Source organism: Ursus maritimus, unplaced genomic scaffold (genome assembly GCF_017311325.1).
Source record: "Ursus maritimus isolate PB19 unplaced genomic scaffold, ASM1731132v1 scaffold_2, whole genome shotgun sequence".
In the NCBI taxonomy this organism is placed as follows: domain Eukaryota; kingdom Metazoa; phylum Chordata; class Mammalia; order Carnivora; family Ursidae; genus Ursus; species Ursus maritimus.
In genome coordinates this window covers 86121952-86138048 of record NW_024424452.1, presented here as the reverse complement: position 1 = coordinate 86138048, position 16097 = coordinate 86121952, and the positions used below count along the sequence as shown (strand labels likewise).

Below are 16097 nucleotides of genomic sequence, written 5' to 3'. Positions count from 1 at the left end.
TTCTCGGCCTGGAAGAAGAATTCCTTCTTACCTTTGATATTTCCAGACCAGGCCTGTCCCTTAATAAAACTAGATACACATTTTCAAATAATAGAAACTGTAGAATAAATGTTGTAATATAGAGCATTGAATAATGTCAGGAGACTTGAAAATTCATGACAAACTGTAAAGTGCCATAGAGAGAGAACAAATTAGTGTTTTTGTTATCCCTTACTGAGAAGAGCTCCTTCAGGAGCAGCGTCTTCCCTAGGTGTTCTTTTCTATGTGAAATTCAACAGTAGAGTGATACGATTTATTTATTTATTTTTGATTAATACCATGAGACTTGGTGATGTCTTAGAGATCTATAGATTGTGTATTTCTGTGCATGCATGTGTAGGCTCACACTCACTTACAGTATCTGGCCTACTGTTTTGCACAAATAATTATGATTAGGTTATTATATTTATGATTATAATTGATGAATACTTTTGTTATCCCAAGTACTCCTTAGTACTCTATGAAAATAAGCAAACAAATTAACTTGAAATAAAACCTGCTTTTCAAAAAATTTTTTTCTAAAAAAAATATTCTAGCCTCACCTCCCGAAACAAAAGAAGCTGATTCACCTTTCTTTAGCAACTGTGAGATTAGAAAATGTTGGGTCATTTTCCTGTGTTCTGCTCATAGAAGAAATGGGCTTGGAAGTTTCAGGTAGAGGGAATCTTCCACTGTGTCTTCCCCTGTTTTGGAGATACCTTATATTTTATTTATTTAATTTTTATAAAAATTTATTCATTTTAGAGAGAGAGAGAGCACATGGGGGGAGGAACAGAGGGAGAGGGAGAGAGAATCTCAAGCAGACTCCCTGCGGGGCTTGATCCTAGGACCCTGAGATCATTACCTGAGCTGAAATCAAGAGTCAGATGCTTCACCGACTGAACCACCCAGGCACCCTTGGGGATATCTTATATTTTAAACCACAAACCTTAATGTGTGTTAAGAATGATTACTCTATATATGTTACCTTGCATTGTTATGTAAATGCTGTGTATAATCAAGATATTTGTTAAAGAAGATAAACATGAATTTTAGTATTTTTTCTCTAATGACATTATAAAAAATTATTGCAAAATATTTAAATATTGAAAGCCCTAGTTCTGTGGGTTATTACTATCAAACGTTCCAGATTTTTTTTTTTCCTTGTTGTCTTGTGTAAGAGAAACTATGATATAGTGGTAAGGAGTTAGGCTCTGGAATCGAACTGATTGAGGAGTTCAAATGCTACCTTTATTGCTTACTAACTTGATGACCTAGGATGTATTACTTAACCTCTATTTCCATGGGTTTCTTCATCTGTAAAGTGGGGGTAATAATAGTTCATAATATGGATTAAATAATTTATGTAAAGCCCTTAGAACAGTGTCTGACAGTAGTAAGTACTATATATAGTATTGGCTGTTTCAGTACCTAGTGCATTAGAATACATTGGATATATTTATAGATTTTGATGATCATGTTGTCTCCAAGAATATCCTTTCAGGTTGTTAGCTTTCAATGCATTGTTTATCACTGAATGTTTTAGATTTTATTCAGCCTTTTAATGACTTTTTTATTGCTTGATAGAAGTGCTTAATTTCTCTTATAAAGAAGTGACACAATGTATTTAATATTTTGAAAGCTTTATATTTCATAACTATTTAATAGTGCTATTTTATTATTGAAGACATGATGATTTTTCATTTTTGAATTCTTGGTTCATTCATTGTTTTCATTAATTCCTTCAGCTTAAAGTAAGAATAAAAAGAAACTCATGTTTCCAAAATCTTCTACCCAGAGAAAACATTTAAAAACTTTCTCTCTTTATATAAGCATTGGCTATAAACTGTAAGATTAAACTTTAACATTATTGGCTTAAAACCAGTAGGTCAGTTGAGGTGTAGTAGTTTTTCTTTATGAAATAATCAGCCAGTTATGTATTAATATTTATAAAAGCAGTTGCTGTAAGATCACATATCTATTGATTTGATTTCCTGTATATCATACACTATTAAAAAAAAGAAAATTGTGGGGCACCTGGGTGGCTCAGTCAGTTAAGCGTCCTACTCTTGATTTCAGCTCAGTTCATGATCTCAGGGTCGTGGGATTATAGCTGGTGTCGGGCTCTGCGTATTGGGCTTGGCACCTACTTAAGATTCTCTCTCTCCCTCTGACCCCCCCCAAAAAAAAGATAAAAAGAAAAAGGAAAGAAAAAAATTGTGTAGTGGGGGGTAGGGATTCATCGTCTTGTGAGATGATGATTCTCAGTTTAATCCTCTCACCTGTCTAAATGGGTATTTTTGGTACACAGGAAAAAGGAAGAGTTAGTAGATAATAGTATATAAACCCTAACAGGGTTTTAAACAGTTTATAGATTTAAGTCCATCAAAAAAGAATAGCATGACCTACACATAGGAACTTCATTGTTTGTTACATGACACTGTATTTTTTAATATGGTTCTTTTTGTGGTAAGATTACTACATTAATAAAAATAGATCTTTACTCTGAGGAAACTATTATTGATGGTTCCCCATATGGGAAAACTATTTGGTTTGGGAACTTACCGATACTTTACTTCTCTTTTTTGATCAAGTACTCCCTAGAGCAGGAGAGGCAAAGTTTACTGTAAAGGAGCCAGATAATAAATATTTGAGGCTTGGTGGGCCATGTGGTCATTGTCTCAACTACTCAGCTGTGCCCTTGTAGCAGAAAGCAGGCATAGACAGTACACAAATGAAGGGGCTTGACTGTGTTCCAGTTAAATTTATTTATGAAAATAGATTCAGAGTAAAGGAAGGAATTTCACCCATAGGCTGACCACTGTAATAGAATATGAATTTTACTTCCTGTGGTCTTTTTGATTAAAAATCTCAGGTGGAATTTATTTTCTGTTTCAACAAATCTTTTACTTTAGGCTAGGTGACTTAAATGTTAGTGTTTAGTTGACAGAATCTGTGTTAGCTTTTTAAATCATGATTTTTAAAATTCTAATTTGAAAAAAGTAGAAATGACTAGATTTTGGAGTAGGAAAGAACTAAGTTTGTACTTAATTGTACCTAATTGCTTTGTGACTGTGAACAAATTATTTCACATTTCAGAGCTTCAATTTCCTTGTTTATAGAAGAGGAATAATGATAGATAGCTTCATGTGGTTATGTGAATTTTTCATTTAGCTATCTTTTCATCAGTTCAATTTAGCAAGATTATTTTCATCATTAATGTGTCTCCTTCAGAATCAAGGAGAGAACGAACAATACAGAGAATGAGCACCTCTACTCTTGTCATACCGAGTCCTCGAATTTCAGAATGCTTTTAACATTTATGTCAGATAGTTTTTATGACATTTTTGCACTTTTGTTAGTGCTTCAATTTTTAGTTTTTAAAAAAATTCTTAGATTATGGTATGTAAAAATATAAAGTAAAATTTTGATCTTTATCAATGGAAGCCTGCTGCAGAATTGGCTAGATTTACAAGAGACATTATTAGACTTACATTATCTTCTCTAACTGACAGCCTATAGAGGAAGCAGATTATTTGTAAATGGTTCCTATTATATGCTCAATAAAATCTTTGACAGGAAGTTGGTATTCTCACTAGGCAGATGTTAGCATACTGAAATGATATTTGTTCATTTTTATAAGGAAATCTTGCTTGGAATGAGAAAACAACCTTTAGACACATAATTCTAAGTATAAGATATCTTGTATATACTTGTATGAATTTTTTAACTAATATATGGGAACATAGTAACATACATCCTTTGTAACTTTGCAGCTCAGGGACACAATGAAAACGTTGAGTCTAGTAAAGATGCATAATTAGCACTGGCTTTCTCAGTATAAGGCTCAAATAATGCTCCAGCAAGATTTTTTTTTTTTTTTTTTTGGAGGGGTGTGTTGTTTTGACATGGGTAGGATAGGATATATGGCATTCTTTTTTTTTTTTTTAAGTTTTTATTTTAATTCTAATATAGTTAACATAGATTGTTTTAGTTTCAGGTATACAATATAGTGATTCAACACTTCTGTACATTACTCAGTGCTCATCATCAGTGTATTCTTAACCCCTATCACCTATTTCACCTATCCCCCCATCTACCTCCCCTCTGGTGACCATCAGTTCTCTATAGTTAACAGTCTCTTTCTTGGTTTGTCTTGCTCTTTTTTTTTTTTCCTTTGCTCATTTGTTTTGTTTCTTAAATTCCACATGTGAGTGAAATCATATGGTATTTGTCTTTCTATGACTGACTTACTTCGCTTAGCATTATACTCTCTAGCTCCATCCATGTTGTTGCAAATGCTAAGATTTTGTTCTTTTTATGGCTGAATAATAATATGCCATTATATATTATACTACATCTTCTTTCTCCATTCATGTATCAGTAGACACTTGGACTGCTTCCATAATTTGGCTTTTGTAAATAATGCTATAATAAACAGAGGGGTACATATATCCTTTTGAATTAGCGTTTTTGTATTTTTTTGGATAAATACCCAGTAGTGCGATTATTGAATTATAAGGTAGTTCTTTTTTTTTTTTTTAACTTTTTGAGGAACCTCCATATTGTTTTCCACAGTGGCTGCACCAGTTTGCATTACCACCAACAGTGCAAGAGGGTTCCTTTTTCTCCACATTGTTGCCAACACTTGTTATTTCTTGTGTTTTTGATTTTAGCCATTCTGAAATATGTGAGGTAATATCTCATTGTGATTTTGATTTGCATTTCCCTAATAAGGGGTGTATTGAGCATCTTTTTATGTGTCTGATGACCATCTGTATGTCTTCTTTGAAGAAATGTCTGTTCATGTCATCTGCCCATTTTTTAATTGGATGATTTGGTTTTTGAGTGTTGAATTAAGTTCTCTATATATTTTGGATACTAACCCTGTATTAGATACGACATTTGCAGATATCTTTTTCCATTCAGTAGGTTGTCTTTTAGTTTTGTTGATTGTTTTCTTCGCTGTGCAGAAGCTTTTTATTTTGATGTAGTACCAATACAATTTATTTTTGCTTTTATTTCCCTCACCTCAGAAGCTATATCTAGAAAAATGTTGCTGTGGCAGATGTAGGAGAAATTACTGCCTGTGCCATCTTCTGGGATTTTTGTGGTTTTAGGTCTCACATTTAGGTCTTTAATCTATTTTGAATTCATTTTTGTGTATGGTATAAGGAAGCTGGCCAGCTTCATTGTTCTGGTATTGGTGTTTCCCAACACCATTTGTTGAAGAGAAATTGTGTATTCTTTCCTCCTTTGTTGAAGATTAATTGACCATATAATTGTGGGTTTATTTCTGGGTTTTCTATTCTGTTCTGTTGATCTGTGTCTGTTTTTTGTGCCAGTACCATACTGTTTTGATTACTGCAGCTTTGTAGTATATCTTGAAATCTGGAATTTTGATACCTCCAGTTTTGTTTTTCTTTTTCAAGATTGCTTTGGCTATTTGGGGTCTTTTGTGGTTCCATACAAATTTTAGGATTGTTCTAATTCTATGAAAAATATTGTTGGTATTTTGATAGGGATTGCATTAAATCTCTAGATTGCTTTGGGTAGTACAAACATTTTAACAATATTTTTTCTTCCAATCAATGAGCATGGACTGCCTTTCCATTTCTTTGTGTCATCTTCAATTACTTTCATTAATGCTTGATAGTTTTCAGAGTACAGGTTTTTCTCACCTCTTTGGTTAAGTTTATTTTTAGGTATTTTATTATTTTGGTGCAATTGTGAATGGGATTGTTTTCTTAATTTCTCTTTTTGCTGCTTCATTATTAGTGTGTAGAAATAAAACGGGTTTCCATGTATTGATTTTGTATCCTGAAACTTTAATGAATTCATTTGTCAGTTCTAGGAGTTTTTTCGTGGAGTCTTTAGGGTTTTCTATATATAGCATCATGTCTGCAAACAATGAGAGTTTTACTTCTTCTTACCAATTTGGATGCCTTTTATTTCTTTTGTTGTCTGATTGCTGTGGCTAGGACTTCCAGTGCTATGTTGAATAAAAGTGGTGAGAGTAGACATCCTTGTCTTGTTCCTGGCCTTAGGAAAAGGCACTCATATTTTCCCATTGAACATGTTCACTGTGAGTTTTTACTATATGGCCTTTATTATGTTGAGGCATTTTCCCTCTCAACCTACTTTGTTGAGGGTTTTTTGTCATGAATCGATGTTATACTTTGTCAGATCTTTTTCTGCATCTGTTGAAATGATCATATGGTATTTATCCTTTTTCTTATTGATGTGATGTATCACATTAATTGATTTGTGAATATTGAACCACCCTTGCATCCCAAGAATAAATCCCACTTGATTGTGATGAATGATTTTCTTAATGTATTGTTGGATTTGGTTTTGCTAGTATTTTGTTGAGGATTGTTGCATCTATGTTCATTAGAGATATTGGCCTGTAGTTCTCCTTTTTTGTGTCTTTATTTGGTTATGGTATCAGGAATGAATAGAATGAATGAATTTGGGGATTTCAAATAGAATGAATTTGGGAAGTTTTCCTTCTTGTACTTTTTGGAATAGTTTGAGAAGAATAGGTGTTAACTTCTCAAATGTTTGGTAGAATTCTCCTGTGAAGCTATCTGGTCCTGGACTTTTGTTTGTTGGGAGGTTTTTTTTAAATTATTATTGAGTCTGTTTCTTTGCTGGTAATCTCAGTCTGTTCAAATTTTCTCTTTCTTCTTCAGTTTGGTAGGTTATATGTTTCCAGGAATTAACCATTATTTCCAATTTATTGGCATATAATTTTTCATACTATCTCTTACAATTGTTTGTATTTCTGTGGTGTTGGTTGTAATTTCTCTTCTTTCATTAGTGATTTTGTTTATATGAGTCCTCTTTTTTTTGTTGTTGTTGAGTCTAGCTAGAGGTTTATCAGTTTTGTTGATCTTTTCAAAGAACCGGCTCTTGGTATTATTGGTCTGTTCTATTGGGTTTTTTAAGTTTCTATATATATTCAATACTGCTTTAATCTTTATTATTTCCTTCCTTTTGCTGGTTTTGAGTTTTGTTGTTCTTTTTCTAGATTCTGTAACTGTAAGGTTAGGTTGTTTATTTGAGATTTTTCTAGTTTCTTGAAGTAGGCCTGTATTACCATAAACTTCCCTCTTAGGACTGCTTTTGCTGCATCCCAAAGATTTTGGACCATTGTATTTTCATTTTCATTTGTTTCCAGGTAATTTTTTTATTTCTTCTTTGATTTCTTGATTGACCCATTCATTGTTTAGTAGCATGTTATTTAACCTCCATGTATTTGTGCTCTTCCCAGATTTTTTTTGTGGTTGTTTTCTACTTTCATAGCGTTGTGGTCAAAAAAGATGCACGGTATGACTTCGATCTTTTTGAATTTGTTGAGACTTGTTTTATGGCCTAATATGTGATCTGTTTTGGAGAATGTTCCATGTGCACTTGAAAAGAATGTGTATTCCATTTTAGGGTGAAATGTTCTGAGTATATCTGTTAAATCCATCTGGTCCAGTGGGTCATTCAGAACACCTTTTCCTTGTTGATTTTTTGGTTGGATGATTTGTCTATTACCGTAAATGTTAATGTCCCTTACTATTACTGTATTACTACTGATTAATTCCTTTATGTTTGCTATTAACGGTTTTATGTATGGGGGTGCTCCCATGTTGGGTGTATAAATAATTACAATTGTTATATCTTGTTGGATTGTCCCTTTTATTATTATATAATGTCATTCTTTGTCTCTTGTTATAGTTTTTGTTTTAAAATCTCTTTTGTCTGATACAAGTATTGCTACCCTGGCTTTCTTTTGACGCTCATCTGTATGATAAACATTTCTCCATCCCTGCACTTCCAATCTGCAGGTGTTTTTAGGTCTGAAATGAGTCTCTCTTATAGGCAGCATGTAGGTGGGTCTTGTTTTTTTATTCACTCGGTTACCCTGTGTCTTTTGTTTGGAGTATTTAATTTATTTACATTCGAAGTAGTTACTGCTAGATACATATTTATTGCCATTTTGTTACTTGTTTTGTGGTTGTTTTCATAGTTTTTCTCTTATCCTTTTCTTGCTCTCTTTCATGGTTTGCTGGCTTTTTTTTTTTTTTTTTTTTTTTTTTTTTTTTTTTTTTTTTTTTTTTTTTTTTTTTTTTTTTTTTTTTTTTTTTCTCTCTTTTTTTGTTTTGTTGTTTTTTTTTTTTTTTTTTTTTTTTTTTTTTTTTTAGTGATATACTTGTATTCCTTTCTCTTTATTCTTTGGGTATTACTGGTTTTTGATTTGTGGTTGGTATTAGGTTCGTATGTAACATCTTATGCAGGATATATGGTCTTCTTTGTTAAATTTTATGATCTTAGGTTTTAATGGTATAACCCAACAAACTTTGTGAAAGTTGTTTGTTTATTCATTTATTTTAATGGCAGAAGTTTAACACCCAAAGCAAACAGTGAAGCTAGGTTATATTGAGTAGCACAATTTGCAGTGATGTTACAATTGAGACATACAGTTTATGTTTTGACGAAACTAAAATTCACAACTGATATTAAGTACGTAACATTTACAGTAAAAATTTTAGAATCTCTGATTATTCTCTAGCTTTTATGTCATATTTGGTTTTTAGACATGGAAATCTTGGGGTACCTGGATGGCTCAGTTGGTTAAGCATCTGACCTCGGCTCAGATCATGATCTCAGAGTCCTGGGATTGAGTCCAGCGTCGGGCTTCCTGCTCAGTGGGGAGTCTGCTTCTCCCTCTGCCCCTCACCTGTGCTCGCTCTCTCTCTCTCTCTCTCTCTCTCCCTCGTGGGCATGCGCACGCGCTCACTCCCTCTTTCTCAAATAAAATCTTAAGAAAAGAAAGACATGGAAATCTCATAAGTTTATATACATACCTTTTTAGAGTATATGAACATGATCATACTTTTTCCTTTCTTCACTTTAAAGATATTTACTGGATGCCTACTGTATGCTAGGCACTTGTGCTAATAGGTTATGATGGTGAGCATTCTTAAAATCTATGATATGTACTATGAAGAAAAAATGAGTGCTTTGAGAACATAAAATAGGAATAGCCTTCATCTATCATTGTTTTTGCTGAGATATGGCTAGCCTTATGAGGAGGTCAGAAATCAACATCTGAGAAGAGTGGGGGATTTGAGATAGTTACAATGGTTAGTGAATTGAGAAACAGGATTTCCTGGCTGTGTTCAGGGAAAATTTTTTGTTTAATGAGTGTCATTCAACATTACCTTAAATATGTCAGATTTGGAGGAAAACAGCAAGAATGTGAGCTGTACTCATAGAATTCATGGTGACCCTATATTCTTTTAAGTAGTGGCATCAGTTTGCCAAGACCTAGTGCTACCCTGGATATGAAAGCAGGGACACTCACATATGGAGGTGGTATACATCTTTATGTAGTATATGATTTCACTTAACTTTTAATTTTCAGGGTTATTTATGTTGAGTAGGCCTGGTTTGTTTCTAATCAATGTTCTTTTTTCCCTCTGTTTAGGCAGGCAGAAGTCCTGAAGGCTGACATGACAGGTATTGGCTTGCTCACTTGTTTTTCACGCTTATTTTATACCATTAAATTAAGGGAAGGGTCTCATTTTTCCTATATTACTTGTTCCACTGTCCTGGTTGTCAAAAGGAATGATAACTTACTATTTGTTTTTAATAATTATTGTTTTTGAACTTTGAATTCTTACGTAGATGATCAAGAATTTTATATAATCTGTGCTACATTGAATTAAATATTACCTAATTTAGTGCAGATAATCATTTAATTTTTATGAACTATTTATCATCAATTTAAGACATAGAAAAAAGAATTCATATACCATATAAACAAAAATACCTTAGGGTATTAAGTTCATGTCTTCCTGTTTATAATTCCCCAAACTTGAATAGTAAGTAGATCTTGAGGAAAGATATTTGTAGGAAAACTTTACTAAAAGTTCTTGAAATTGAGCGAGCTGCCTTGCCTCCTTTCTTTTCTCCCTTATCTTTTTTGTTTTGAATAAATATCCAAGGTGTTTTCAAAAGAATAACTGAAAGTCACTAGAAGGAGCAGGTGATTTTAACTTTCCAGAATTGGGAAATATATAACAATGACTGTGTAGTGATCACTGTGCTCTCTGTAGCAGCATATGCTGTCCTAAAATGTAAAAAGAGATATGTGAAAATGGATCTCATTCTAATTTTTGAGAACTTGAGTTCTGAAGTGAAATCCACAAAGAAGAGTTAAAGTATTAGAACCAGTATTCTTGCCAAAATTTACTATCAAAAAGAAATAGGGTCTTTAGGTGTCTTTTTCTCAATATTGCAGTTTAATGTTAATGTTGATATTGTTTTAAGGATTTATGGGTAATATCATTATCTCTTGTTCAAGGAAAAGAGGGGAAAAAAGCTAAAAGCACTTTTAACAGGTTTACTTAATATGGTATCTCAGTTCTTCCCATTGTTAATGTGACTGTCATCATCTTCCAGACTATGGATATCATTGTCAGCTACTGTATTATGCTTTTGTATTGTCCTGTCAGTCATAGAATGCATTATGTGACAAAAATTGTACGTGGAGCAATGTTAAACTAGCTCTACCTTTTACTTTACCCTCAGTAAGTAAGCTTAGAGTTTGGCTTTTATAAGGAACGTTTGACTGCCCAAGAACATTAACTAGGTAGGATATTAAGTAATTTAAATGATTGTCTGCTAGATCAGTGTTAATGATCTCTTATAATCCTTTCCCTGCCATCAATGAATCGAAACAAGATTGCATAAATCTATGAATCTGTTTATTTAGTCGTTAAAAACCTAATAAGGGACCAAGAAGCTGATACCACACCCTGTTTTTTTTGTAGCCAGCAAACTCTTGTGAGGATTAATTCAAATATCCAGGAGATTCTATCTGCAGACTTAAAGAAGAGTAAAGACTGTGCCATTGTGCTGCAGCAAAATACTAAATGTAACCAGAAGCCTAATTGAAAAGTCTGTTATTAAGTTCTATTGAGGCAGCTCGCTGTCAATTATTGCACTCATAAGCCTAGTAATCGGAAAAGCTAACGTGTCTTGTAGGACTCTGGCAGACAATATGGCCCTAACTGGGTATTACATATAGTCATAGCCTGACTTCCTTTCATCTTGCACCCAGTCTCTCATTTGGTCTCTTGAGCAGTTTAATCAGTGTCTGCTATGAATTCTCATTTACGTTAAATGGCAAGTATGGATTGCTCACAGAATTTCTTGGCAAGCAATTTACCAATTATTAAAATAACCCTCACTTGTTTGGCTTTATTGGGTTGACATATAGAGAGTAGGAATAACAGCAGAATGTGCAAACGACTGCTGGATTGTGAGCAGACATGAAGATTCTGTAAGGACAGTTGAGAGAATGATTCAAAATAAAAAGAAAAAAGCTGCTTTGGACAAAGAGAGTTATGAGAGTAAACAGACCATCTTGGCAGTCTGTCATTTTAAATGGGGTGACTTCTGAGGCATATGATTCCTATGATATGAATACATAGAAGTCCAAACTAAAGCAAAGGGTGCACCATTCATTTTTTTTAAGCTTTTTTCATGCCATGGTGTTATTTCAAAGCTAAAAGACAAATGCAGAAACATTTCGAACCAGATTTAGTCATTAGCCAAAAGGTGAAAGTCATTTGAAAATATACTAGTATAAAACTTCTGCAGCAATCTGTGGTATCTACTTAAAGCAGGTATTTGCTTTGGGAAATGGAGAGGGAAGGAGTCATTGGTGTGGTATAATGATTTTAACTATCTGTTTTTTCTTTCTGTCTACTGTTCTGTCTTTGTTTTGTTATTTAGATTCTAAGCTGGGTCCAGCCGAGGTCTGGACATCCAGGCAGGCTCTGCAGGACCTGTACCAGAAAATGCTAGTTACTGATTTGGAATATGCTTTAGACAAGAAAGTAGAACAGGATCTGTAAGTATTATCATTTGGGATGTCCCTGTAAGATCGAGTATCACCAAGACTTTAGGATAGAAAAGAACAATTTGGTTATTTCTTCTTAACCTATCTCAGAGTAAGCTCTTTCAATGAAAACAAAAATTCTAATGCTTGTGGGTATTTTTAACAAAATATTTAACCATTGGTATTACTTCAGAGAGTCTTGGGTGGCGAGAGGAGAAATGCTCGGAGTTGAATGTTTTTAAGGTCTTTAGGGCATATCATAAAAACAAACCTATATATATTTCAAGTACTAAGAGACAGTGTTTGGATTCTCTGTATGTGTTCAGTCCTGCATTTAAGCCATGACTAAAAAAAGAAATTCAATAGTAAGCTTATCAAAATCTTCTTTGGTAAATGTGATTCTATAAATTTCTCCCAAAGGAAAATGTGTTTGCATTGTAAAGGAATTTCTTCCTTTTATAAAATACGGTATTTCCTTTCCCCCAACCCCACAATAAGACTAAAGAAAGATTTTGTATATTTAGGATATTCCACTTGTTCTTTCTATGAGAGGTGAAATGGCAGATGACCAGATTCCCAAGTGAGTAAATAAATGCCTTTTGTGGAGGACCTTGCCTTATAAATTAAAACAGGAATATTAGGCTGATGTAAAATTATAAATCAGTTAAGAATATTCTGTTTAGTAATGGCCATTACCCTAAGTTGTGGTGGAAATTAGTTTTTCCTATTTTTTTACACCTTTGTTAGATACTTCATATGTTTAGGAGTTCTAGTAGTAAAAGAGCTTGATCACAGCCACTCAAAATCCATTTCCATGATATTAGGGTCAAGGATAAAATGTCATCAAAAATGCTGAGGGAGTGATTGTCCTCATAAACCATTAAAAACACCCAGTGCTCTTGAGTCTCAAAGTTGATGTTGATAAAGAATTAGGTACTTTCCAGGTAGGTTGTAGACCTTTTATCTGTGTTTGCTTCCTTAAATCAAGGCAGTAATACTCTCCCTCCTTCCTAGTTCCGTTTTCCCCCCTGTGGTTTCCAAGTTAAGGACTGGACTGTATTTCACCATAACTGAATTTAAAATGATTCTATATACAGCTTGATTAATGAAAGACATTTTATAATAGGATTTTGGTATGCTATATTTCAGCATTGTGTTTTTTCCTATTTTAAATAGCCAGAATTGAAATGTCGAAAAATGAGTTTATATTTCAGGCTCTCAAGAAAATATTAACCCCAAAAGAAATAAAAGTATTAAATAGAATTAGAACAGAGTGCTGTGGGAAGTAGATTTTACGGAAATAAGAGATATGGCTTAATATTTTCAAAAAGAATTTTCAAAAAGAATTATTTCTTCACATAATGTATGGCAATTCATTAATAGCTTACTTTTACTTTGGTCTTGCCACTATAGTTCTGATTTTGTACTGGGATTCCTAAATAGGCTGTAACTCTAGTAGTTCTAAAAGATTAATAACTGAAGCCACAATCTGATTATTCGAACATTGGTTAAGTGTTAACTAAGGTCAGTTGGATTCTACAGCATGTCTAGTCTTGCTGAAAGAGGAGCATAAAGTTATTTAAATAATGAATAACTTTAATGCAGGTTTACTGTCTAGTGTGTTATAATTATAACAAACAGTTCTTTCTTGTTCTCAGGGGGACCAGTGTCTGCCCAGTGAGTCACTGCTATACCAAATAGAATTACATTTTGTTTTCAGCTGGAATCATGCCTTTAAGAATCAGATCACAACACTACAAGGCCAGGCAAAGAATCGAGCAAACCCGAATCGGAGTGAAGTTCAGGCAAACCTTTCTCTGTTCCTAGAGGCAGCTAGTGGCTTCTATACTCAGGTGAGTTCTGCATTGTATACCAATTCTTCTAGAATTAGTTGTGAATGTTCTTTGTATGTGTCTTGTTGTTCATATAAACACTTTTTGTTACCATTGTGTGGGCCATCCAGGAGTTGATCCCCTATAATCGCACATGAATAAAAATATCCCTAATTGTTTACCATGAGACCTTTTGAACAATAAAGATTCAACCAAAAAAGGGTGATGTTTTGGCTTGAAGGTTGGAGGTAGGATTGTGTGAATAGAAAAAGGGTAATGAGTAGAAAAACCATGTCTTAGTGAAATAGCAGAAGTAGTCAGTTATAAGTGGTATTAGAGCAAATGTAACAGCGGTGTTGTGTACTAGGCTAGAAATCGTCAAAATTGGTGATATCGAGTGATTTTTCATTGTATTATGTGTTCAGTAGGATTTATCTGGGACTTTAAATTCTATTAAATTACTTAAGAAATGGAATAGATTTTTCTCCATTTTAATAATAAGCTATTATTTATCATCCAAGAGACTTATCTTGTCCTTGGTTGCATCCCGCCATAATTTCTAAATCAGGCAAAGTAAAAGAATAAATAAATCTTCAGGGCGCCTTGGTGGCTCAGTCAGTTAAATGTCTGCCTTCGGCTCAGGTCATGATCTCAGGGTCCTGGGATCAAGCCCCACATAGGGCTTCCTGCTCAGCGAGGAGTCTGCTTCTCACTGTCTCTCCCTCCCCCTCACTCATTCTCTCTTTCTCTCTCTCAAATCAATAAATAAAATCTTTTTAGAAAAAGACAATCTTTCTGAACAGTGAGTTTTCTTTAAGCAGAATCTTTTAGAAAACTTCATCTCATCCATTTGTAGTAGCATTTGTAATTTAACAAAATGTGTATAAACTCTCATCTTAGAATGATAAGATGAGGTCTTGAAGATCTTGGGCTAATCTTTGGCCTTTCTCTCTATGTTGCTTCTTGATTATTGCTACCTGTATTTTGGCTCCATTTCGGTTATATCATTTCTTTGAACGAAGGAAAAGAAAAGACTGTGTTGGAAGTTATCCCATAGTTAGCCATCATCTTATAGAGATTATTTGTTTTACTTAGACTAAAACATTCTTCACAGTTCATTATTGAAAGAATTCAAGTATGGTTCTTATTCTCAAAATTCATTTTCAAATTGATGCCAACTTCTAACAGTAGAAGTCGATAATTCTGGAGGGAGAGGGATTGTGGTATGCCGCTAACTAGTCCTTAAAGCAGATGTTGAAGATTAATTCATTCCACAAGTAGCTTTTAAAAGCCTACTATTTGTAAGGCACAATACAGATACTGAGGATATGGAGGGAAAAGAGTCTTTTCCTTTAAGGGAACAGCCAGTCTAAATGAAGAGATGGACACATTAATAGATACTCTTTTACTTTCTGATTATAAAATTAAAGCATACTAATTTCAAGAAATTTGGAAATTACACAAAAATAAAATTTTTTTAAATCTCCCATTCAGGATAAATTACTACTTTAGTATGTATATTCTTCTGGTGTTTTAGTAATTTTATACATAGTTGTACATATCCAGTCTTATATCTGCTTTATAAACATAATGTAAATTTTCCCTTGTCTTGTTAAACAGTTTGATAGACATTTTTGTGTATAAAGCATTTTCTCTAATACTGGATTATTTCATGGTGGCAATTCTTTACTGGATGATGAATTAAATCACTGGATGAATGAAATTTTAAAACTGTTGATAAACGTTTTCCTAAAAGATTGTCATTTATATTTTTGTATTTCCATCAGCAGAGTGTGCAAGTGAATGTCTTGATGCGTGCTTGCCAGCGTTAAGTGTTTTCAGTAAAAGTAAATGATTAAATGAATAACTCATTTTTAATAAATGAAAAATAATTTTTCATTTAAAACTTAATGTCTGGGTTGCTAGTGTTGAACTGCATTCATATTTTATTAGATACTTGTATTTTATATTAATCATCTATTTACTTTTCCTTTTCATTGTTGGACACTATTTTTTCCATGGTGATTTGTCTGAGTTCTTTACACATGAAAGATATTAATTTTTTCTATGATTTTTGGCAAATATTTCCAGTTTCTTCTTTTGTTTTTTCATTTTATTTAGAGCTTCCTAACGTTACCTGGTTTGTTTGGGTTTTTTATTTGTTTGTTTGATTGTTTTTGTAATACAGTTTTTTCTTTGTCCGTAGATCAGTGAATATTTAATAAGGACAATAATATTTATATGTAAAGGAACAAATAGATATTATAATTTAAATTGTAAAATTTGAAAATAACACCAGTATCTTACAATAGAGTAATGATTAAATAAATTATGGCATATCTGTA

General features: G+C 33.2%; 1 protein-coding gene across 3 annotated transcripts in view; it reads left to right on the top strand.

Moving 5' to 3' along the window:
- Positions 1–16097, top strand: part of SMG7 (SMG7 nonsense mediated mRNA decay factor) — an 87277-nt gene that overhangs the window by 40004 nt on the left and 31176 nt on the right. For 2 of the 3 annotated variants that reach the window (XM_040636297.1, XM_040636296.1), the window contains 3 exons: positions 9500–9531; positions 11815–11932; positions 13641–13773. In XM_040636297.1, coding sequence (XP_040492231.1) covers positions 9500–9531; positions 11815–11932; positions 13641–13773 — 283 coding nt within the window. The remainder of the gene's footprint in view (positions 1–9499; positions 9532–11814; positions 11933–13640; positions 13774–16097) is intronic. The other variant, XM_040636298.1, reaches the window with a different exon arrangement.